At 40.3% G+C, this 26,140-nt stretch overlaps 2 protein-coding genes across 2 annotated transcripts; one reads left to right on the top strand and one right to left on the bottom strand.

Moving 5' to 3' along the window:
* Nucleotides 1-3,531, bottom strand: LOC132074856 (uncharacterized). Its single transcript, XM_059474893.1, has one exon. It carries the CDS (start codon nucleotides 3,529-3,531, stop codon nucleotides 1-3), a length of 3,531 nt encoding a protein of 1,176 aa, XP_059330876.1.
* Nucleotides 3,532-18,969: 15,438 nt separating this feature from the next.
* On the top strand, nucleotides 18,970-24,730 carry LOC132074962 (photoreceptor outer segment membrane glycoprotein 2). The gene is made up of 3 exons (XM_059475070.1): nucleotides 18,970-19,550; nucleotides 23,220-23,466; nucleotides 24,464-24,730. Exons 1-3 carry the CDS (start codon nucleotides 18,970-18,972, stop codon nucleotides 24,728-24,730), a joined length of 1,095 nt encoding a protein of 364 aa, XP_059331053.1.
* Nucleotides 24,731-26,140: the final 1,410 nt, after the last annotated feature.

A 26,140-nucleotide genomic window follows, 5' to 3' on the forward strand; every position in this document is an offset into this window, starting at 1 on the left:
TTATGTTGAATTCTCACGTGATCCTGCGGAGACAGCTGACTCAGAAGTCTGTACATCTAGGGCAGGTTTGATCTCCTCTTGTTTGTTTTCCGGAGCTCTCTTGACCCGTGAATAGTGGATCCACGTAGGTCGCTCCTTGATCCGAACCGCGGTGAAGGTAGTCAGCAGCACTTGGAAAGGTCCCTCCCACTTTTCTTGTAGGGGTTTTCCTAAAAGATTCTTAACATATACCCAATCACCGGGGTTAAACGGATGCAATTTGCAATCAGGTTGCTTAGGTTGGTGCTCTATCACCACAGTAGCATTCTTATCAAACTGTTTCCCCACCGTAATTACATAATCATAAATATACTGATTACCGATTTGGTCTATAACGTCCCCATTTACAACTTGCATAGCATAAGGTCTACCATACAAAATTTCAAATGGGCTTAACTTTTCTTTTGATCTTGGTTTGACTCTCAGCCTAAGCAAAGCAATAGGCAAAGCCTGATACCACTGCAAATTAGTCTCCTGGCATATTTTGGCAATTTGCTGTTTGATGAGATGATTCATCTTTTCCACTTGCCCACTGGCCTGTGGGCGATAAGGTGTGTGTAGTTGCCATTTGATTTGTAATGCTTTGCTTATTGCTCTCACCACTTTTGCACAGAAGTGTGTACCTCTATCCGAAGAAATGCTCTTTGGTACCCCAAACCGTGGAATAATTTCATTAAACAGTACTTTGGTCACTTCTCTTTCCTTATTTGTCCTACAAGGGAATGCTTCAGGCCACCCAGAAAACGTATCAGTTAGTACCAACAAATACCGAAACCCCCCTTTTCTTGGGAGTTCAGAAAAATCAATTTGCCATACTTCACCTGGGAATTTACCTCGATTTATGGCTCCTTGATGTACTTTGGTTCCTGTGTTCGGGTTATTTTTCAGACACCGCTCGCACTGGGACGTAACGTGTTTTATAGTAGTAAATAATTTTGGTCCTGCTATTCTGGTCTGCAAATATTGGTAAAGCGAATCTAGGCCCCAATGGGCCTTCTCATGTTCTGTCTTCACAAACTGCCACATCACGTTTCCTGGTATCACTAACTGTCCTGTTTCTAATCGACCCCAACCATTTTCTAGTATTTTGCCCTTATTCCTTTGAATCCATCTATGATCTGATTCTTGGTAATCTGGCTGGATATTAATATCCAGCTCCCCTGGTATTAGGGCCGCTATTTCCGCTTCCCTATTTCTTGTGGCCGCCAATTTAGCTTCTGTATCTGCCTTCCTGTTCCCTATCTCTGGTATAGTGTTACCTTTCAGATGTCCTTTACAATGCATTATGGCCACTTGTGCTGGGAGTTGGACCGCCTCTAGCAATCGCAGAATCTCTTCTGCATGTTTGACTGTTTTTCCTTTTGTAGTCAATAGTCCTCTTTCTTTCCAGATGGCCCCATGAGCATGTACAACAGAGAAGGCATATTTAGAGTCTGTCCATATATTAATTTGCATGTTTTCTGCCAATTCCAGGGCTCGGGTCAGAGCTATCAGCTCTGCCTTTTGAGCTGAAGTCCCTGCAGGCAAGGGGTTTGACTCAATTACCCTTTCTGTAGTGGTGACTGCATAGCCAGCCATTCTTACTCCTTGCTTCACGAAGCTGCTGCCATCTGAGAACCAGTTGTCCGCACCTTCGAGCGGCTCTTCTTTGAGATCTGGGCGACTGGAATAGACGGCTTCAATTGTTTCCAGGCAGTCGTGTTCGATGGGTTCTGCTGGGGCTCTCCCTTCTAGAAATGAAGCTGGGTTCACAATGTTAGTTACCTGAATGGTTACGTCATCTGATTCAGCCAAGATGGCCTGGTATTTTAGGAATCTGGATGGGGACAACCAATGGTTGCCTTTCTGTTCCAGCACAGCCGACACAGTGTGAGATACTAACACAGTCATCTTTTGGCCCAGTGTGAGCTTTCTGGCCTCTTCTATGTTAATTATCACTGCAGCCACTGCCCTCAGACAGCCTGGCCATCCTTTACTTACTTCATCCAATCGCTTGGAGAAGTAGGCCACAGCTCTCTTGTGTGTTCCCAACTGCTGTGCCAGGACTCCTAGGGCCATCCCTTGTCGTTCATGGGAGAACAGCCAGAATGGTTTTGATACATCTGGGAGACCTAAAGCCGGTGCTCTCATTAGCTCCAGCTTCAACTTCTTGAAGGCCCCTTCTGCCTCGGGAGTCCAAACTAGAACATCCTTGGTTTCTTTCAACAAATCGTACAGTGGTTTAGCAAGTATCCCGTACTGGTAGATCCACAGCCGACACCAACCTGTCATCCCCAGAAAGGCGCGCAGGTCTCTCACCGTCTCTGGTTTGGGCATTTGACAGATGGCCTTTTTCCTAGCTGCTCCCAGGGATCGCTGTCCTCTGGAGACTTCGTATCCCAGGTACACTACTTCTTTTTGCACCAGCTGTGCTTTCTGTTGAGAAACTCGGTATCCACTTAAACCCAGGAAATTTAACAAGGAAATAGTCCATTCAATGCATTCTTCCTCTGTCACTGTTGCTATTAAGAGGTTATCTACGTATTGCAGAAGGGTGCCATCTCCCAGCGGCCTTTCCCACTGTTCTAATTCTTTGGCTAACTGATTCCCAAAAATCGTAGGGGAGTTCGCCCATCCTTGGGGCAATACCGTCCAGGTAAGTTGGGTCTTTCTTCCTTTATCTACAGATTCCCATTCAAAGGCAAAAATCTTTTGACTCTCGGGAGCTAAGGGAAGGCAGAAAAATGCATCTTTCAAGTCTAATACAGTGAACCAGGCCAAATTATCCTTGAGTCTAGTTAAAAGCGTGTATGGATTAGCAACTAAAGGATGTAATATCTTGGTTATTTCGTTTACTGCTCTCAAGTCCTGAACTAGTCTGTAAGCTCCATTAGGTTTCTTTACTGGCAAGATTGGTGTATTAAAATCCGATTCACATTCTACCAATAACCCCAGTTCCAAAAACCTTTTGATTATGGGCTCAATCCCCTTCCTGTCTTCTATTCTCAAAGGGTATTGTTTTCTTACCACCGGTCTTGCCCCATCTTTAAGTTCAACAACAATCGGTGCTGCTTGTTTTGATTTTCCAGGTATATCAGTAGCCCATACTAATGGGTATGCCTCGCTCAGGATTCGCTCAAAATTGTGATTCTCAGGTTTAGGTTTCACACAACTGATTGTTAGGCTTAGGGCTGTAATCAGTTGTTCTTCTTTTACTTGAAATTCAAATCTGTCCTTTTTGAACTTTATTATGGCTCCCAAGTTTTCTAGCAAGTCTCTCCCTAGTAGAGGCTTTGGCGAATTTGGCAAATACAGAAACTGGTGTATTCCCATTTGTTTCCCAATTTTGTATTTGATAGGTTTCAAAAAGTAAGCCTTTTCTGGTTGGCCTGTTGCTCCCACAACTTGTACAAATTCATCACTTTTAGGTACCAATTCTTGATTTAAAACCGAAAAGGTTGCTCCCGTATCAATCAAAAAGTCCAATTCCTTTTTACCTTCCCCTAGCTCCATTTTAACCAGTGGGTCTGCTAGGGTATGGCCCACCGGTCCCCCTCATTCACTTTCTTGCTGTGTGGTGGTAGTGGTGGCCATTAGCCTTCTCTTTAACTGGGGGCATTCCTGTTTCCAGTGTCCCGTCTGTAGGCAGTATGCACATTGATCTGGCCCTACTCTAGCTGGGTGGGGTTGGAACCTTCCTCCCCCTCTCACCGGGTAGCCTCTACTCCTACCCCTGGTTCCAGGTTCCGAGTGACCTGTCTTCTGAGCTGCCACTGCCACAGCCACTACTCGAGCTATCCTCCTGTCCTCCCTTTTCTTCTCCTCAACTTCTCTATTATTATATACCTTCCATGCCTCATTCAGCAAGGCCTCCAGGTTTTTATTTTCTGGATGTTCAAGCTTTTGCAATTTCTTTCTGATGTCTGGGTTACTCTGTCCCATCATTAATCCTAACAGGTGTTGTTTCCCTTCTTCCGTTGCTGGGTCCAGGGGTGTGTATTGTCTCATGGCTGCCCTAAGTCTATCCAAAAACTCTGACGGGGTCTCATCCTTTCCCTGCCTAATGTCATATAACATCGACCAATTGATAGCCTTAGGGATCGCATTACGCAAGCCCATCGCTATCAGCTTTCTGTACTGCACCAATCGTCGATAGTGCTCTTCGTTGCCCGGATCCCATTCTGGTTTACTACTGGGGAAATTATCTTCTAGTCTCCCTGATAATACTTGAGCATGTCGTTTTCCTGTTTCCAATACGAGTTCCCTTTCTGTATCTGTCAATTCTGACAACATCACCTCTATATCTTCCCAATCAATATCTAAATTCCTTGCCATTAATTCAAACCTCTTCGCTACTCCCTCTGGATTCCTCCTGAAGTTCCTTGCCTCATCCCTCCAATTGTTCAGATCACTTGTGGAGAACGGTACCTTTACCCTGGTCCTTTCTCCTACCATTGGCATAAGTTGTCGGAGAGGAGCTATTGTATGGTTCCGTTCCTCTTCTTGCTTTGCTTCCCTCCGTGCCACAGATCTGGTATAATACGAATGACTAGTCCCTTCCCCAGGATCTTCCTGTGCCTCAATGTCTTCCCTATTCTTTTTTTTTCTCTTTTCTCTTTCCCTTTCCCTGTTCTTCATCTTCACCTTTTATTTCTGTTAACTCTTTTTCTACTACCCCCCTGGCATGGTTTACACAGTCCAGCCGCGCCTCGCTCTGCATCTGTCGCCTTTCTTCCCGCATCTGCCGGCGCCTATCCTGTTCCGGGCTACTGTCCTCATCTTCTGTTCCCCTTCCATCTCTCTTATCCTCTATCTGAATTATTATATTCAGCTTCTGTGAGTTGTTCTCTACCTCCCTTTCGCATGTCTCAGTGTCATTCTTCTCACTATACCTTAGCTTAGAGACGTTGCCTCCCAGTGAGTTATCCCCAGTCCTCGGTGTGCTAGTTTCTATTCTACAGGTACCTGATTTCCCAAAACCTCCACTTTTGGGTGTACTACCATCCCCATATGGACTTAGTTTGGGGAGGCTGCGTGTCTCCCCTCGACTCTCTGTTCCATGTGGGCTGCCTTCTTCCCTCTCAACTTCTAATCTGGGTGGGCTGTCAGCATCCTTGTAGCTTCCCGACCCCTGTGGACTATCTGGTCCCTGCGGGCTGCTTTCCTTCTTGTCCATCCCCGATTTTAATGGACTATCCTCCTCCCAAGTGTTATCTAGTTTCTGAGAACTGTGCCCAAACTTAGATTTCCACCATCGTTCCAGCTCCTTTAAGGGGCTAGGATCCCCTTGTTCCTCCCTTGGCCTGGGAAGAGGCCCTTCCCGTCCTGGGGCGAATGGATGGTATTCCCACAGGCTTATTTCGCTCTCCTTTCCACTATCCCTTCTTGTCAATTTAAGACATTGCTGCCCAATGCTACATGCATCACAGCACCGTTCTTTAGGCTTTGAACCTTTCTTATCTTTTTCCAGGGCTAGCACTAGGGGGTCCTGAGGTGCTACATTTACCCCGCACTCTTTTTGCCACTCCGGTTTATTTCTTAGGGTAAAGAACATGTCAGCATACATCACTTCGTCCCATTTGTTAAGTCGGCGAAGGAAAAGCATCAATTGCAAAATAGTATTATAATTAGTTGTTCCCTCCGGCGGCCATTTCTCATTGTCATCTAACTTGTACAACGGCCACCACTGCGTACAATATTTAAGGAGTGTCTTTTTACTTATGTTTCCCCCCGGGATCCCTCCCAAGTCCTTCCAGTGTCTTAGGATACATCCTAAGGGGGTTTTCATATTTACGTCCTTACTCTGTTGACTTCCCATAGTTATTCCCTGTGTTGGTTTAACACTTCACACACAATTTTCAGTCGCTTTTGTCCTGGCTTCTCGCGTCGCAGCGATGCTGCGTCTCATTCACTCTCAACCATACACTCACACCTTTATAAAGGAATTCCTACCTTATGGTCTATATCAGAACAGACTGTTACCGGGTTTGGTCACGCGAGGTCACCTACAGACCGTGAGACACCAGTTTGCCAGATTCGTGCAATCGCAACCGTAGACAGTGCAACAATTGCAGGAGGTCACAATTTTCTTCCGGATATCTATCAACTTATTCTCTTCTAAAAATTATAGAGAGAGCAGCAAGATATTTTCTGTAAGATTTTGCAACAAACACATAAAACAGACACAAAAGATCACCGGCTGACAGACCTCTTCAGATAGCAGTTTCAGTTCTTAACCCTTAATTCACAGTATTACAACATCAAACACAATGTTAAAACAGTTTCCCATACAGACCAAAAAATACCAAGATAAACAAACACTTCTTTCAGCAGGACTTTTGTCCTTTTCTCTACAAAAACAATGCCGGGAATCTCCTGGCAAACCAATGCTAGCAACAACCCTGGCAAACCAATGCTAGCAACCCAATGCTAGCAACCCAATGCTAGCAACCCAATGGGATTCGTTACCGGGGCGTCCCCCAGCTTTCCCTTCGGGCGGTCACGTCTGACCCCCGTTTCCCTACCAATAAAACCAATAAACAATTAAAATACCTCTTAATTGAAGCAGGAGATGCAGGGAACCCTCCGTCCACCAAGGCGCCAGTCCAGGGGGGTCTCTTCTGACAAAAAAATTCGTCAGGGGCGCCCAGAGAATCCCGACCCCGGACCCGGCCCGGGAGGACCTCAGGGCCCGGATCTCCTGTCTGGTCCCATCTGGGTCGCCAGAAAATGATGCCGAATTTTGCCCCAAAAGGCGAGAATAACTGCTTAAGAGACTCAGCATAAGTCAGATAAGCAGGAGGTATTTTATTACGACGCGTCGGAGAAATCACGAAATGGATTTCTGAGTTCACATAGCAAAAGCAAGCCTTATATACAATTTTGGGTATAAGATTACATCAGATCAGATACATAATCATGCATATTCATATGGGGCGTGGTGTAGGCGGAGCGTGGGCGGAGCGTAGGTGGAGACATCTCTTTTGGGGAATTTTCAGGTGGTCGTTCCTGTTGCCTTCATCATAGATGGGGTCTTTCCGATGAGTCTTCCTCTTTAAACTTTTGAACCTCTTCCCTAATTTGGTTAATTCCCGGTGTACTTGGCTTGGTCTCTATAGCTTGGCAGAGTTCTTAGGGTCAGTTTGACATTGTTGGCTCTGAACATGCTTAGCCCATCAGTTCCCCCTATCCCTATCTCCTTCCTGTCCTTGTGTTTCATGCTTTAGCTGATTAATTGCTCTATGTGTTTCCTAATATTATGCCTTCTTCAAATGCCTCACATTCTATGTTTTAACTCATTATTTCTTGGAGGCTATCTGCTTTGGGGCTTCACTGCTCTCACAGGTGACTCCTCACTGCAGGCACGACTCTCGAGGCTTGTGTGGGCACGGAGCGGGTACTCCTCGTTGGGGCCATCATCGCAGAGCAGCCCATAGGACGCATTTGCAGGCCACAGTGCCAGCGCAGTGGCTTAGTCCACCTGTGGGACCAATTGCAGGAGGCCTGCGGGAAGGAGGAAGTACAGTTTTGCTGTGCTCATAGCAGCTTGTATGAATTGAGTAAACACACCGTATAAGCAGGAAAAAATAAAAGTGCCTTTATTTCCCTACTCCCAGCTGGATAAGTAGATAGCGTGAATAATTTAAGCCCATTCTTCATTCATCACTAGGAGATCATCATTAAAAAGTAGGGTTAGGAAACAGTATCTCCTCCTGATACTTCATGAAAAGGAAGATTTTAGCTCTTGTAGTTTACCAAGTGAATTACCCAGAAGTGGAAGCTGTGAACCAAACCTAGCGGTGAACCCAAACAGTTGCGAGTTTCTCCATGTCAGTTTCAGGAAGACACTTCTTCATTATCAAAGGGAATTGCCTCAACCAGTGGGCCACCAGTCATAGTGGTGTGGGTAAACACTGCTGATAAGCATACATTTCTCTATATGTAGTGAATGCATATGTGTATTATGTGTCCTAACAATTGAAGCAGGTAATAAGCAAGCTGATGGAGTGAAGAAATGTTCATTTTGTGAATGGAAATGAACCAATGTTGATGGCAATAGATGGAGAGAGTTGCTTTTTTTATACACAATAGTAGATCTTTTCCTGGGTTACAAAAAAGAGAAAAGGAGTTACGGGTTTTGCTTACCTTTGAAAGGCACTTACAATTTTTCAGATGGAAAATATTCGACTGGAACTACATATTCCTTCAAATCTGCCATAAAGGCACTGCAAAGGTGACAGTTATTCTAGCATAAGCACCTTTTCTTATGCACCAAACAAATAATTTTTTCACATTCACTCTAAAGTAGGCAGTACTTTTCCTCCCAGGGTAGATAAACACCCTAACCACCTCTTAATTTAAGTAATAAGTTATGCCAAGAAAACTTGCCGCATGCTAGATGTAATGAGGAGCTCATGAGTATTAATCCATTTGTGAAGAGTACTTTATTGTGTCCCAAATAATTGACATGTTGCCTGCGGTGTACAATTCTTCAGGAGAATTTTCTGATTCAATTAAAGAGAATGGAAAGACCTTAACAAACTTGTTTATCTGGTTTGTCTGTTTACCTGTTCATCGTTTCAGATCCAGGGGACATAGTTTCTCTCATCACTTTGGAAGTTAATTCATTATCTAATACAATTGACATGCACATTATCATGGGAATCACACCAGGTGTACATGTCTTTTTGCACACTGAAAGCTCTAAAAGACCAAATAGCCTTTCCTTCATCATCACTTAAAGTATAGTGAGCTGTAAGTTTCCAAATTACCACATGCTCTTTATAAGCAGACAAAACCTGGATGGTTCAAATAAAAGTCAAGCAGAGAAAAAAATAAACTAAAACTGAGTCTTTTCAAAAGGAAAATCTGTTTCCACTTATGTGAAGGAAGCCCTTAAAGAAAAGATCTAATCTTTTTTAAGTCACTACTCCAGAAATAGACCAAGAAGTTCTTCAAGGCTTTCTGTTCTACTATTTTAGGTTCAGAGATGTTGGTAAGCATAACAGATACCAGCGTTTCCTCTGTCAGTGCAGACTTGCAGAATATCTTTGCGACGCACCAAAATAAACCCCAAACAACCAAGCCCAGAAAACCACCAGCACATTAAAATCTCTATGTAAATAAGAATATGAAATTGAGCTACTCTAGTTTCTTTTTTCCCCCCTTTCTTTATTCTTTTTTTTCTTTTTATTTTGGATAGTACATGTAGTTAAGCTCAGATGCATTGTGTTGATTTCCCTTGGAAAAAGTTTCCCTGAGCCAAAACCTGTCCTATGCCCTTTGTTCAGCTCTTACATTGTTAGTTCTAGTTGTCTCTCTCAATGTTAAAGTGTGTCTCTTTTTGCAGCTGTTAGTCAGCAGTTGTGAACCACAGCAAACGGGCACCTCTCTGTTTGTTCTGGAGGTTTTTAAGTATCCCAGGTAGTGCAAGATAAATCAGTAAAGCAAACTGTCCTGCTTTCAGATAGGATAGAGTTAATTTTCTTTATAGTAACTGCTACATTGCTGGATTTAGTGCGAGAATAGTGTTGGCAACAGGCTGATGTTTTAGCTGGGTTTGAGTTGTTCTTACTTTAAATCAAGGAGTTTTCAGCTTCTTGTGCTCTGCCAGTGAGGAGGTGCACAAGAATGGAGGGGAACGTGGCCAGGACAGCTGACCCAAACTGTCCAAATGGATATTTCATGTCACAGAACTCCATGCCCAGTATATTAATGGGGTAGGAGTTGGCCATGAGGTATCAGTGGTTGGGCATCAGGCAGTGGGTAGTGAACAATTGTAGTGGGCATCTCTTGTTTCTCTTGGGTTTTATTTCTCTCTCCAATACAATTGGTAGTAGTAGTGTCTAATTAATATCTTTCATATTTTTTCAATTATTAAATTGTTTGTATCTCAGCCCATGAGGTTTGCCTTTTCTATCCACTTTTTTCCTCACTGGGAGAGGGGTGGAGGAGTGAATGAGCAGCTGCTGGGATTTAGCTGCTAACCGGGGTTAAATCACAACACAGTGTGTTGTCTTAATTCAATGTCTCACTTGGCTGTAGACTGCAAGAAGGAAAGTACTGCACACCAAAACTCTGAAATTAGAGAGTAGGAGGATTAATTACAGAAATTACTCCAAATCCCAAAAGGCTTGCCAGACTAAACTTTATTATAACCACATAGTTGCTATGAAAATATGTGAACAAAAAAATTTAATTATGCTGGCATGTGCATGGCCATGAATATGATTTCCTAAGAAGTTTGGCTGTATGAAAAATAATCTCCAGTCATGTAAAGATATTCTTACATCTTAATATGGATATTTTATATTTCATAATTATAAATATTATCCATAATTATTTAAGATTAAATGTAATAAATGTTAAATCATGTAATGGGGCAAAAAATAGAATTGGTCTGAATTTTAAAAAAATATAGAAACAAGCCAGTAAAGACCAAAGTGACAGCAAACTATTTCTGGGCATGACTAGACATAGCTTTGGCTTTTGTTTTTTTTTTTGAACAGCAATGAGAAAATAGTCACATATCTAATGAGGTACCCACTTCTAATATCTTTTTTGTTTGAAGAAATAGATCAGAATTTCCAGGAATGTCTATAGATGGAACACAACTTTCTAATGCTACCAGCTACTAGGCTTCATAAGGTGTAGCAATGGAAAAATAAGTTTGCTTTCCTGGAAATCTCCTTTTTTATGTAGTAAGGGAGATGTGAGAATTTTCATCAACAGTTTTTGTCTGAAAGGTATGATCAAATTTTTCTTCAAGGAATCTTTAAATATTTAAAACTGCACCTGTACACAAACAGTCATAGGTGTGTGATGAAGAAGTGATGGTCTGTGACATGATTAACAATGTGGAAGAACTTCTGAACTCTACTGTTATTTTCTTCAAATCAACATGTATGGCAGTAGATGACACATCCTGCAAAGTCCAGACTCATTGGTTTCAAACACTCCCATTGGAACCTCCTTGCCTGGACATTGGGGTCTTGGTGGTACTTATTTATTTCTGTATGAGTCAGAAGTTCTGAATAATGTTTCTGCTTTGTTGACTACAGAAGACAAAGCTCCACAAACATTTTTGGAGAGTCACATGTCAGGAAAAAGAAGGGAGAGAAAGAAAGAAAAAATAAAAGGAGGATGTGGATAGCAGAATGATCAGACCTTAGTGATGGAAAATTCAGAGGTTTGGTTAGTCAGTAAGTTAACATATACCATATCCTAGAATTGAAAAACCGTTGAAAATTTTAACTAAAATTAATATATAAATGGAGGCACAAACAATGCTTTCACTGAAGAGTAGAAAGGTAAAAACATTTCATAAGCTCACATTTCTGGCAAAAGTCAAGGAGCAAAGGAACTATCAGCCAAAGATGAAAAAGCTCTTACCAAGTTTTGTAGATGTTTAAATAAGTATCTAGTTAATTGCAAATGACAAGTCACAGACCTTGAGACATTTAGTCCCTTTTCCAACTGTCTCTACAACACTCCTGGCCTGTGTTAATCAACCTGTTGTAAAAGTACTTCGATGAAATCAAGGAGTTTCTTAGGGGCTGTTTTGCTATTCTCACTAAATGAATTATTTCACCCATTATTCTACTCATATCCTATCACCTAAAGGAATTTATTCCTTTCTTCTGTGCAACTACCTATAAAATTATTTGTACACTATGTTCATCTCTACACTAAGGCACCTGAGTTCCTTCAGTCTTTTTCCATGAATTGTGATTTCTCAACACAGTGTCAATAAGCATGAAGTCACCATCCAAGGGACAGAGGGATCTTGGAAAAGTTCTAAGAGAACTGTGTCTGGGTTCTGGCTTCTGTCTATTTGACAGCTTCAGAAACGCCCATGAGTTTCTTCCCCCCCCCCCCCCCCCCCCTTGGTAACTGTCTTTCCTTTCCAAAAGAATCTCCAATTCCCTACAATATGAGTAAGTAATATTGTTCAGTTCAAATGATGTCTGGAGTGTGAAAAACAGAATCAACATCAGGTTTATAGTAAGCTGAGAAGAGGTACTGATTAATTTAGGAGGTCTTTTGAGGAGAAATATGACAGTGTATGTCTGCCTACTTTGCTAGGAGAAGAAGGGTCAGTTGGTAGTATAGTGGACGAAAGTATTGATGCTACGAGATATGGAATTTAAAAAGGAAAATTTACCTCATTATATAAAGAGAATTCTGCTGCCAGGCCGCTTAGTATGTGTATAATTCCATTCTGCAAAAAGCTTCCTGATACCTGGCTTGTGAGGATAAGATCCATAGTGAATAAGGTACAAAAGTGAAAAGCAGGATTGCTGCATGGTCTCATTAAGTTGTAAAAATGGATTCTAGTCTTCAGAAAGAAGTTACAGCCAGGATGGAAGTTTTAGGTTACCAGGCAATATAAAATACATGTTCATTTCCAGCTGTACTATAGACTGCTGGTCTGATTTTAAGGTGAATACACTATTTCTGTGCCTTGGTCTTCCATTTGTAATGACTCATTGTGAGTCATGAGTGGATGACTCAGAGCTGTGGACAGTACAGCTCCTATGGATTGAAATCAGAGCCAGCCTGAAAGGTACTGATATGGATTTTCCTGCAATGCACAGGACCCTGAATGACAAGCTGTACACATGCAGTGCAGTTCATGCAGGTCTGCTATAATTTCCTTTTCTGCCTGAGAATGATTTTCAGCATCCTTATTGGTACAACCTTTACACATCTGAAAAATGTAGTACTTCGTTTTCTGATTTGTTGCATCTGTGGTGTTCTTCAGGCAATTAGGTGAGCCACAGTTATAGCATTCACATTTTTTATGGAACATAGTACAGCGGATCTTCTGGTACAACTGTAGTACAGCGTAGAGCTGTAGTTGTAAAAAAATATAAATTACTTCATTTTCAATAAGCTTTGTGTCCTTTTAATGTACAAACTGGGTCCTTTTAAATTATTGACTAGTGCCATTACCTCTTGTTTTTAAATTTCAACATTCGCTCTGCCAACTCTGCAATTCCATAAGAATTTCAGATGTTGTGACAACCATAATCATCTAAATACCACTATACTTCCTTCCTAAAAGTTCAGAAATGTAATAGAGGATTAAGTTATTAAACAAATAGAAGTAATTGAGTCTTTGAAGAACATTAATTTCTCAAAGTGTCTACCATGTGGTTCACAACTTTACAAAAGCCAAAAAGAGCAAATTGTTGCTCATGTCCTCTCTCCATTATCACATATCAGTGAGAATCTCCTCCTGAATATGGACTTGCCCCAGCTCAGAAGAAAACGTTGTTTAGCTTTTAGTTCCATCAGACTCATCAAGTGCCTTTTAATCTAGTACTCCAAAATCGCATATCATTAGTTGTCATTTACATTAAATACAAGGTGAAATGAAAAGCCATCCAAATATAAAAAAAAAAATAATTTTGGAAACTATGTAAAATTAAATGTTGCAACATCCCAACTAGTTATTTCATTAAGCTGATTCATAACACATCTGTCCTTGCCTGGGGACTTATATATGAATGGTACTAAATAGGTAAGTAATTGGGCAAACATTTATTAAATTTACATGTTTTGGATCCACAGCAATCTCCACTGCTAGCAGGAAAGTGTGTGATCTCTTTCTATACCACTGGGTGACAGATTAAATCCCCCATGTACTCCTGCAAGTTACAAAATGCTATTCTGTGCTCATCCAGGCATCCCAAAGGTCTGCAAGAAAGTGCATCATGGTTAATTATAAACTGCCATGACAAAGAACTAATTCCTGAATAATTCAACTTTTGATATTACATTTGCAGCTGAAGCCATTTCCAAATATGAGATGGAACAAAAAATACAGGTAGCACTGGCCTCTAACTGCATTACAATTGGATTTAAGTAATTTCTTACAATGGGGCATTCTTGAGTTTCCATTAGCTGTGTGAATGACCTCTAATCTCTAATGCAAACTGAAAGAAAAAAAAAGCTTCTTGCTCTGTATTGTACAAAAAGCCTTCATACAGCAGCACTGCCATCTGCTGCTTGTTTGCTTCTGTGCATGCCAGTACGTGGTTTATGTTGCAAAGCAGCCACAGGGAAGGTGCAGTTTTCTGCTACTAGGTAACTGAGGCAGTAACATTTTCTAACACTCAGGGATAACGCCTTTGTAGTTCTGCAGATGGGTACAATTGTCACAAGTGAACTTTTTTTTAACATAGGAAAGTACTACAACCATTTGTCAGGTCTGATATATCACAGTCCAGCTGAACAATAGGTCAAAATGTGTACATTTGTGTGCTTGTGCTATACCCAAGGAATACATTATAACTTTGAATATAGTTCCGTGGAGTTAATCTGTACACAAACCAACACATTTGAACAGATCTAAAATATTCCCTGTGGTCTGCAGGAGTGCTGCAACTCCAAAGCATGAATGACTCATGCACAGGATTAATTCGATGCTATTGGGGTGTATTTGATCATATGCAAGCATTTGTGTGGCTCATATGCAGTTGGTCCAACAGGTCCCAGATGTGTCACAGATGCTCTGAATCATTCGGACCCAGGCAGGATAAAGCAGGTACTGCCAGAACACCGAGTTAGTATCACAGTCCTGTCAGGCTACTGGTTCATTGCTTATCATAAGCCAGGAGATGACAGTTTATGCTTCTGAGAATATTTCTACACATTTACAGTGTGTCATACAGCCTGGTGCAGGGTCTCTTGCAGTTAGTCATGTGCCCACTGAACTCTCTCTGCTGTGCTAAGCTCAAGCCTACAGCTCAAACCTGGTCCTGCTTAGGGATTCAGTTCTGATACTGACATCACCTCTAACTTGACCAAGTCCTGCTGCAGACTCAGCTTGTTGCCACCACTGTTGCGGGTTCAAACCAGCCACGTCTGTCCCACAGATTGCTACATGCTGTGCTCAGAAATGCCAGAGGACATGACACTTCTGCTTTTGCTTCTGGTTTGGAATAGAGCTAGATAAGAGACTAGGACAGAGGTTTCTACTAGAATGTTCTTGAACCTGGAAAGCTTCCTAAGCCAGAACCTACCGTGAATCATACAGATGATCCAATTGCTCTTGGATACTTGAATTCTTTTCTAGGACAATCACATTCAATGCACAGAGAACAGAAAATTGCATCCAAAACAACAAAGTATGGAATGATGGGTAAGGAGCATAATAATGGATATAAATAATAGTTGCCTAAGATAGATTTTCCCTTCCCACAGAATCACAAAGTTTCATTATTCTCATTCTTCCCTCCTTTGAAGGCATATTTATTGTTAAAAACAAGTTAAGAGCTATTGAAGACATTGGCAGGTACTGAAAAACAGTTCTGTTGCTTACTAGCCCAAATCTCCAGCAGGGTAAAACAGTCAAACAAAGTCCTATAAACCATTTTGTTGGTGAGATCTCAGTTCACACTCAGTTAAGTGGCCTGTTTTGTAGGATTTAATCTGGTGGCATTAGAACCTTGAAATAAATCTCTTACCTACGATTAGAGATGAAGGAGAGATTACCACAGGCAGGAGAGTTGAAGTGGTTTTCTCCATCTTCATTGGTGAGTCAGTGTGAAGACAGAGCAACTACAGAAACATCAGGAAATCAGTATTTCAGCCATTTTCAGGATGTCCAATTCAGGTATTTTCTCCATTGAATTCAACAAGTTTCCAGTTTCAAGATCCTGTTCAGTCCTCTGAAGCAGGTTAGTGGTTTCTTTTATAATGTCACAAATGGCAATGTGTGTTTAGTTAAATAGCAGATTTTAGCAAAATCGGTAAGATAAGATGTGACTTGTTTATGACAAAATTGCAAAATTTCTGTGAACAATTTGTATCTAATAAGTAAATATTATTTTAAAATAGCTATGCTAAGTCTTCTTCAATATAGTTAGGGGAATTTGATAGCAAAGAAACAGCTAGGTGACATCTTGGAAGCAAATTGTATGGTGATGGAAGCTGTGTTTAAAGTTAAATCAATTTTAATTAGACAAAGAAAGCTTGAGAACAGTATTGAATGTATGGGAGAGATTTCCACATTTATTTGTCTTTTTTTGTTGAAAGAAGTATTTCTCCCTTTATAGAATAAAAGCCAGTTTACTGTCCCATAGCTGGGGAAAGTATGTCTGTGTGTATATGATTCATAACTCGGAAGTGGCTCACATGCACAGGTTTTTAAGAACTATGACAGAGGCGTTAGTTCCACTGAAATGCTGGGAGCATTTGTGGCTTTACAGTAACCCACTGCCAACTATGACTTGGAGAAGAACAGACACATGTTGCAGAGCAAGACTGACATTTTTAGCTCATAACTGCAGTTCAGCTCTTTCAGCTGGAAAAACTTTCTTCATGGTGCTCAAAAAATTATACTGCACAGCTGTGCATGTGTTACAATAGATCTTACACTGATAAATGTATTCAATACTTTGTTAAACAGGGAAAGAATAATGTTATGATGCATTTATAAAATTCTTCCTGATGTGAAGAGAGTCTTATTATCAGTAATAAATTCAGTAAACTGTCAGCACAGGTGAAAATCTTAACATAAGTATCCATGTAGAATGCTAGGAACAAGGAATGGAATAGATCACTTGCTCTTCTGTCCCAGACTCAATGCACTCAGGATTTCATGAGTAGTAGTGTCTCCCAAAGATCAATCCCAAGCATATCAGTGACAGCCAGGGTCAGTCAACAAGTGGCCTTTGAACTACAACAACCAGTCATTCCACCCCTTTATCTGGCACTAGGACTCCATGAAATCACAGATCTTATGCTGCTGGTGTGGGTAGCACTGTAAGATAAATGTCAATATTCCATGAAATATGATCCTACAACAATACTAAAAATTCACAAAGGAAGCTAAGAATGCCTCATGAGAATGTCTGGAGACAAGGAATTACTAGGAGAATTTTTCTTGCACGGAAGTTTTTAACTTTTTTTAAACATCAGGCATCTGAAAATTGGGGATGGAATAGCTCCATGAGATTGAATGTATCCTCGCTGATGGAACTAAACTTCAAATTTCTTTACAGCTAGAATATGACAAAGTCTCAAATCTGTATCTTCCAAAAGCAACAATGCCTCTGGAGTAGATTAATTTTAAGTAGAGTAGAACTATTTACAACTTTTGTCCAAATGGTAAAACTAAATATGTTTAGCAAGTAGGGTGTTTTCAGTGACACTGTAACTAAATGTGTGCTGAACAATTTTGAGACATTTGTTGCATCTGTGGTGTTCTTCAGGCAATTAGGTGAGCCACAGTTATAGCATTCAGAAATGAACAGTGAGTGATGCATTCATGTGTGCTGGCCATTGAACATGAGCTGTGTATCAGCAATCAGTAAATTTCACAACAGATTCTCGCTGTTGTGAGCTCTGAGGCCTAGGCATCAGGGGCAAATAGATCTATTAGCAGCCACCATTTACAGTTATTTAAGGTCAAGTCACAAACTGCTTAACTGGTGAAGCAATCAAAGATACTGTCTCCAGGCTTAGCAGGCTTATTCAGGCTGTCAGCTGAACTCATAGGGAGGCTTAATTCTGTACCACCAGAGCATGATCCCTTCAAATAGGTCTGAACAGTACTGGAGAAAAATGGTGTGAAGCAAGTGGTGGAATTTTATAAATGACTATTCTCTGGACATTTCTGTAAGGTGTCTATAATTTATATGATTATCACAATATGATCACAATAAATATTCAGTCATAATTAATAATCAACCTTAACAATCATTACAATTAGGACCATATTTCTGAACTTTAAAATTCAGAAAGCTGTTGGCCTCAACACCTCTGGAAATAGACTGATAAGGAAAAATACTGTACATTTTGCACACTATTCTCTGTATTGTACAAAAGATACACAGAGCTGAATAGCTTTAAGAGGAATTAGTTTTCTCTGTAAATGCAGGAGTAAATAAATGAAACTTGAATTAATTAGATATCACAGGCCTTAAAATCTTAGTGTATGAAGATATTTAACCATATCCTAATATGAATCACACAACCTATTCCTTGCCTGTACAAACTGAACTGATTCCTTCCGACATAAACACATGAAGATGCTGGGATTCTGTTACCTTTTCCAACTGCACTCTGCAACAATCTGCTTATCCAATGCTAAGCTTCACTGCAGCTGGGGACCCTCTACTGGGTCAGTGCAGCCCTACTTCTGTCCAGCTTGTCTGCCCCAGGTGTTTTTCATGTTGTTTTTGCTGATATAAGTTTTATTCAGTAATAGCATCCACTAACTTAGAGATATATAAGCAGCATGATATTTTCTATTTCCCCAGATTTACAGGATTACATTTTACTGTTTATAAATGCCATTGTATTACTGGAATTAAATTACCGTATAATTATATAATGCTGAATTTTACAATATAAAATCACTCTAATGAAAGTTGCCAAAGGAACAAGACAAGCAAGATTTCTGGAAAGAAAAAAAAAAGGCTGTATATATGTTTATTCACCTTTTGAACACAAACCTGACCATAACACAGGAATCTAATAATAATAAATATGTGTAATTGTTAAAAAAAGTACAGGCAACAAGTAGAAGGGAAAGATGCTGGGAGTCTTCTGAAGGGAAGGACATCAGGCCAGTTCACTTTTAGATATCAGGTCTGCACACAAAATTGGTCTTGACAAAAATTCATAGGAATTCAGAGTCTCTGTTCATAATATTCGCTTAGTTCTAAGGACCAACTACAGCAATTAAAAATTACTACTTATATTTTGTAACAATGTGAATCACTTAAAAAAAAAATCACGGGGGCACTCCCTTGGCAGGACTCAGAGTGCGTGAGGCTGTACAGGAGGTTCTTTGTAGGCTCTATAAATACCTGGTCAAACAGACAGTAATCTCTCTCCCTCTTCTTCAGATTTCCACTGCACGCCTTGGATCCATGCTCGTAATCAGCTTATGAGCTTCCCTTGACCTACGCTTCTTTTCCTAATGCGTGTCTGACTATGGCTGTCCTCAAAGTCAAATTCACCAAAACCAAGAGGGACAAATTGGCTCAGATCTTATGGATCCTCAACTGGGTTTCTGTAGTGAGTGGGATCATTCTCTTCAGTCTTGGCCTCTTTCTGAAAATAGAGATCAAGAAGCGCAATGAAGTGATGGCAAAAGGGGACATTAACTCTGTCCCCAACATGCTGATCTCTGTAGGGGTCATAGCATGTATCATCAACTTTCTGGGTGGCAAAATCTGCTATGACTGCTCAGATGCAAACAAGTTCTCTCGCTGGAAACTAGTAATGCTGCCCTACATCGTATGTACCTTCTGTTTTACCTTCTGCATCCTGGTGGGTGCTCTCATGTGCTATACCATGAGGAACGAGCTGGAAGAGTCTCTCTATCTGGGACTGAGGGATGCCATTAAGTTCTATAAAGACACAGACATACCTGGGCGATGTTTCTTAAAGAAAACAGTGGATTTGTTACAAATTGGATTCCGTTGCTGTGGAAACAATGGCTTTAGAGACTGGTTTGAAATTCAGTGGGTATCTCCTCGGTATCTGAATATGGCTTCCAAGGAGGTTCTGGAGTAAGTATTTATCAGTCACAGCAAAAAAATCTAGAAGAAAAACTCTTTTGGGACTGGAAAGCCCTTTTTTCTGGACCTTTGCATCATAATTTCAAAAAATGTAGAATGACTAGGTTACTCACAAAATATGCTAAAATATGCTAAATACATGCACAATCAAAAGCTGCCCTTTGCTAAGCCTTTAGGGATGCTAAACAAAGCAAAGATGTATTTCCTTTTTCAGTGTGGTGAATTAGCTACCTCAAATTTTGAATTTCATTTATTGTGAGCTGATAACAGTAAGAAAAAAAGGATTGTACTATCAGTACGTTGCACAGTAAATTCTAAGCACTGAAAGACCCCTCTTCTTCAAGGTATTAGACTTTGCAATCCCAAGTTCAAATCTGTACGTTCACATGTGAGAAACTGCCAAACACCACATATACTGCATAAAAAGCAGAAATCCCCCATTTCTTTCTGCTGGTGGTGCTTCACATGATGTAGCAACTGTGAAATTATATGCACAAAAAGAAGAGTGGTAATACTTACAGAAAAGGTAAAAATTAAAAAAAAAAATTTACTTACAAAAGTAAACAATCCAGTCTGTAATAATTCTTCTAAAGCTGAAAAAGGTCTTCACTGACAAGAGAGTAGTAGCTTCGTATTCCCAGGAAAGACAAATGGAAAGAGCTTGACTGGCATTTGTAAATGCTACATTTTGTTGAACTCAAAAATCAGTGACAGTTTAAAGCCAGAGAAAAGGAGGCCAAAGGTCTTAATTTTACAGAATTTGCAATTTGAAACTGCCAGCATAAGCAAAGCATATATAGAGAGCTGCAAATATACCAGAGGGCAGGACCTAGGAGAATAGAAACAAGAGGGCATCAGCATACAGAAGACACTTGTCTGTGGAAATAAAGCAATACAGGCATTCTCAAGAGAGAGAAGTTAGAAAGTGTCACACAAAACAGACTGACCAGAGCTGTTTCAAGTCTTGGGTCTATGCTGAAAAGTGACATGACAACAAAGACTATCCCTGGGAATTTAGGAGTAGTAGCTTAGTGTGAGGTCAAAAGTAAAATATACTTCCTTTTATTTCTGTGAGAGAGGCAGAAACAGTAATGTTTTACCCAGGGTTTTAATTAAGTTGTGTTTTATTCTGCAGGCTCCTCTGTGCTCTGCCGTTGTTTTGAGAATACACTGTCAGTTAGGTTTTGCCCCATTTAGGCAGAAGGTGGCAGTGAAACGTGTGTGAGCAAAGTAATTTGTAAATGTCTTTTGCTGTGGATAGTTGCTTAATTTTATCTTGACTGGCAGAATCCAAGTTGGTACTGTATAACAAAACTATACCATGACTTCCAAAAATCTACTAGTGAAACATTTGATATGAAATACTTGGAAGCAAAGCCCAGCTGGTAATGTTCTGAAAGGATGGAGAAGGAACCAAGTCTTTCTTGGTTTCAACTTGTACTCTGTGTCAGTAGTTTGTAGATCAAGAGGCAAAGCAGGTGAGATCTGATATACTGTGAACTCACATGTAAGCTTTGCAAAACTGAACTTTTCACCTTCCTGCAAAACCCTCTTCTACAGATCTCTTGCCAACACCACAATTTAACAAGGCATGGAAACAGTCAGTGGGAACAGTAGGAACATGAGGTTACGGCACTACAATGCTACCATTGCTTTGGTTGGGTAAAAACCATCTTTGCTCAAAAGCAAAGATTTGCTTTACAATACCATAACTACTTTGAATTGTAACAGCAAATAGCAGTGAATGTGTAGCTCCACCAATTCTTTTACTGAAGTCTTCCCTTCTAACAGTACCAAGACACAAATGAAATATTTTTTTAATTTACCACTAGCAGAGGAAACACAGTGGCAGGAGGATATAACCCAAGTCTGAAAACTGCTACTGTTGGCAGTAGAAAGGACTCCTCTTTATACCACTCCCGGAACAAAAGAAAGTGTTTTAATTGATGCTTGAAATCAAAAGAGTTTAAGAGATTGTATTTCAACCATCTTAAATGCTGTACTATATTGGGGTCATTAAATATATATAATACCTTGAAACATGGAGGGCCTTTTGCCATCCCAGGTAAGATCTTCCCTTTCACAATGTGCCAGTCTTTCTCTCCTCTGTGAACTTTCTCTTCTCCTCCCACACTGGAGCCCTCTGGTTTGTGCCTCTCTGGCTCCCTTCCCTTCCAGTGCTTGGTTCTGCCTATGCCCACAACATGGCTCACGCACTTCAGCCAGGGATATGGTGGCAACAAAATGAAAAGCTAGACTTGAAAATGGAGAAAAATTCATGCCTATCCCACTCCTTACTGGAGCAGGAAATGGCAGGTGAACTTCCTGGTTTACCTGGAAAGAACTTTGAGGAAAATGTTTTTTGAGAGAATTTTAAGTAAAACAAAAAAATCCCCACTACAACCCAAATTAGAGGAAGAAAAGAAGAAGAAACAAAAAGGGAGGTTGTATTTAGTGGGCTCACAGCAATAAAACAAAAGCAATTTTTCTGCCATCATAGCACTGACACAAATACTGAGCTTCCTAGCAACTTGTGTTACATTTGAAGGCCCCAAATTCCAGGTCAAGACTGGACCACAGTGTTTCTGCTCTGTTTACCTAATGAGCTTCTTTTAATGATTTCCTTCCCTCTCATTTAGATCAGCTGTACTGGAACAGAAAAATATTATTTGCAAACATTAATAAATGAGTAAGTTTTGGAAAATAATAGAAAATTTACTACTGACAAATAGTGAATGCTGTATATCTAAGTGGAATTATCTATCCTGTATTCCGGTCCCCTTACAAAGGGTAAATGGCCTGGACTTGATAAACCAGAACATGGTTTTCACCGATAGGGCTGTCTCAGGAAATTAGCCTTTTCCACCAAGCATAAGAATAGATACATGCTTAGAGGCTGCTTCCCCAAGGTGTGAGTGTGTCTCTCAGCATCTTAGACACTGTCCAGTTTCTGGAAAAATCTCTTTCTCGGAAGAAAACAGATGCCAAAGATTCATTTATCTTCCAGAAAATCTTGGTTAATTTGAGACTGTGTTCTCTGCCCATCCTATAATTTTTTTTCCTATTCCCCTTTATCTTTCTTCTTTCACCACTTGTTTTCCACCTGATTTATAGAGGAGGGAAATGAGTATTTTTAGCAACAAATACATTTCTTAAAGTTACAGAAAGTGAAGTTACAATAAGTAGAATTTTCCTTGTGAATTAGTCTCAAAACATGTGCCGGACCAGTCCTTGCAATGGGTACAGTGGCAAAAGGCCAGCAGATGATTTCCAGTGCTTCCTGTGGCATACAAAGTTGTTCTTGTATTAGGATCCCTCTCATGGAATGATTATGCTGAAAAATTAATCCAGAAGTAGTGAAATACAGGATTTACAGGGATATAACTTCCATTAGAATTCCACCAAGATAAACAAGTCCAAAAATTGTCTTTAGTATTCAGCACAAAGATACCTAAAAAGGCAACATCTCCTACACCACACTTTAATTCAATATTCAGTGTTCCTGCAGTAAACAACTTTGCCAGTCGAAAGTATATCCTCATTTTCCTTTTGTTATGTTGGAGAGGCCTACATTGCAACAGAGTTGTGTTATTCTAAAATCACAGGCACTGCCTGCTGCTGTCACCAGGTTTGTAATGCCCAGACTTTGTCCTGTTGCAGCCGTCTGAAGAGCAACGTTGACGGGAAGTTTTTGGTGGATGGAGTCCCCTTCAGCTGCTGCAATCCCAGCTCACCACGGCCCTGCATCCAGTACCAGCTGACAAACAACAGCGCTCACTACAACTATGATTTCCTCACAGAGGAGCTCAATATCTGGATGAAGGGGTGCAGACAGGCCCTGCTGGATTACTACACTGGTATCATGAGATCCATTGGCATTGCAGCATTGCTTATTTGGTTGTTCGAGGTAAGTCTCACAAAAATGAGCATTTTATTAATATCTCAAAGCCTCCTTTTCATATCACATAGTTTCACCATATAGACAGTACTTGCAGTCGTGGCATATCATCCCTTTAGAAGTAGATTGGGCTGCTGGTTATGCAATCAAAATAAGCACATCACAGGCAAGCTACACGCCTGCAAAGCTGCAGTGTTCCTGCTGACATCTATAAGGAAGAGCTCTCTGGATGTTGTCATCTGCAAGTAAAGGACTCCCCAATGGCACAGGCTCCAATAGTTTTCTTACCTTTTTAGCATGTTTTAGTTTTCTGACTATTGCTCTTTTTATTACATAAATATTAACATTGTAATTTAAGTAGTTCACAACAGTCCTCAGGCAGTTCTAGGAGGGGTTGTGGTGGCAGAAATAACCTGAAGCATGTGAAAAGCTGTGAGGCAGCTCTCTGTGTTCCCTTAAATATTGACAAGCTGATCCTGATTCCAACAGAACAATGAAAGTGGAACTTTTTCCTAAGCTTAGACTTCAGCCTCTGCCATCCTTCTTAATTTTCATGCCTTGGCATGCTTGACACATATGGCTTACAAGGGAATAATTAAACCTCCTCAGAAGAAATACTGATTTAATCTATGTCAGTGGAAAAAAAAATCCACTGAAATTAACATACTACAATTTTTTCTTTCCTAGTGACTGATGGATCCATTAGTTGATCATCCATTTGACATCAGTTAGTTGCAGTCTCTGAGGCCACAAGGTTCACAAGGAATTCTAGGTATTTATATGCAAGGAGGATTGCTACCTGAAGAATGAAGAGAGAATCAATCCATCTCTCCCCGCTATCTTTCTTTTAAAATGTAATTAACTGGAAAAGTGGTTAGACATATTGTTAGGATAAAGAGTCTGTCTGCTTTACACAGTTATGAGGCCTGTAAACACACAAGTCAGAAAACTGAGCGATAGGACAGGCTGCAATTTCAGCTGTTTAACCACGAACTGTTTCTTACAGCTCTCTGTACTCATTGGTGTCCGGTACCTGCAGACAGCCATGAAGAATGTCCTTCTGCTAGGAGATCTGGAGGGTGAATCAGATGGTTGGTTACTAGAAAATAGTTTTGTGGAAACTGCCAAATACAACATCAACATCATTAAGAATCTCGGCAAAGCCAACCAAATCTCCACTGTCTCAGGCATGAACGACCCCAACATTAATGTTCAAAACACAGACTGTGACAAAACTAATATTACAACAAAATCTATCCCTGCAGCTAGGTAGGCAAATCTTCCAAGAAATGACATCACAAGTGTAGCTTTGCTCTATTACAGTCCTACAGTCACCAGATTTTATCTGGTGGGGAAAAAAAAGTAGAAAAACTAGTAAAACAGTTGAACAAACCAGACTGGTGACAGCTCCAAAAATGCTGATACTTCTTTGGATGGATGTGTTTTTACTTGTAAAATTCCTGATTCTCAACACTGCAAGAAATTTCTGGAATCTCCCCCACTTTCTCTACTTTACTTAGAGACTTCTATCATGGTCTGAATGCATCACAATAATCATTATGCACAAGCAAATATTTCAGACAAGGTGAGTCTACATGTACAAACATACAGATTAGTTGAATAGGAACCAAAGATGTCATTACACCTATAAAATCTCAGGAGCAGGGAAATCCCAAAAGAAATTATTACACTGGATAAAAAGCTTATTTATAAAAAAGAAGATAAAACCTGAAGATTCTGCTGGTGCAAGTTAGGAAAGGGGAAATTTTAACAAAAATATACATATATGACAGCCTACAAGAATCCACCATGTATATGAAATTCAGGTGAAGTCAATAAAAGTTACCACAAAAGTATTTCACTTGTTTTTCCCAAAATGTCTGAAGTACCTTTTCACTTTCCCCTCCAATAGTTTAGGCAATGCTAGTTGCCCCACTTCCCTGAAAGTCAGAGTACAACTGAGAGGAGTTCTCTGCTTAAGAAAACTGCTGGCTTGTGCAGGGGTATTTAAACTTCCAACTAGCATGTGATAGCACAAGTTTAAAAACAAGTAGATACTTTCTATGAAACAAACGCTGACGATCCTAGATGCTTGAAAGCTCCTAGTTTCAAAAGTACTTAGCACACTGATCCAGGGGTGGGAAGGTAAGAGGTTTGTAATCAATGAAGGCAGACAGACTGACAGCTTGCACATCATGCCCCTGCTACAGTCCTCAGGAGCTCTGTCAATGCATGGAGTGAAAGCTTTCAATGCATAAAACACCTGAAGTTACAGGATGCCCTAGGACTGTAACTGATCATTAATAGTCAGCAGGAGAAAAGTACCAATAAAAAACAGAGGTGGAAAGACCAAATGAAATATTTTACATGTTACTGCTGGGAGTGCATTCTTTAGATAATGAAGTAAACAAAATTTTATCACTGAAATATTTTAAATAAAACCATTCCTGCTTTTGAAACTGTTCAAAATAACAGTAAAAATTTCTCTACCTAAATACTGTTGTATCCCATGAGAAAAAGCAAAAATTATACTATAAGGATATATTGTAAATAAATTGTGCAATGCAATAATCTGTAGTGTAATTCCAGGAGTCTATGTGCATGACCATAATTTCAACTGTAATTCCTTCACTGCCCAACATGATAGGCCTACACTTAAGTATATTAAAACCCCTTCAAAGAA

Source organism: Ammospiza nelsoni, chromosome 6 (genome assembly GCF_027579445.1).
Source record: "Ammospiza nelsoni isolate bAmmNel1 chromosome 6, bAmmNel1.pri, whole genome shotgun sequence".
Lineage (NCBI taxonomy): Eukaryota > Metazoa > Chordata > Aves > Passeriformes > Passerellidae > Ammospiza > Ammospiza nelsoni.

Excerpts from the sequence above, each read along its gene's own strand:
- LOC132074856 (XM_059474893.1), bottom strand. The coding sequence starts at position 3,531 with ATGGAGCTAGGGGAAGGTAAAAAGGAATTGGACTTTTTGATTGATACG.
- LOC132074962 (XM_059475070.1), top strand. The coding sequence starts at position 18,970 with ATGGCTGTCCTCAAAGTCAAATTCACCAAAACCAAGAGGGACAAATTG. Across the intron at positions 19,551-23,219 it reads GCTTCCAAGGAGGTTCTGGA|CCGTCTGAAGAGCAACGTTG; the intron begins GTAAGTATTTAT and ends GTCCTGTTGCAG. Across the intron at positions 23,467-24,463 it reads TGCTTATTTGGTTGTTCGAG|CTCTCTGTACTCATTGGTGT; the intron begins GTAAGTCTCACA and ends TGTTTCTTACAG.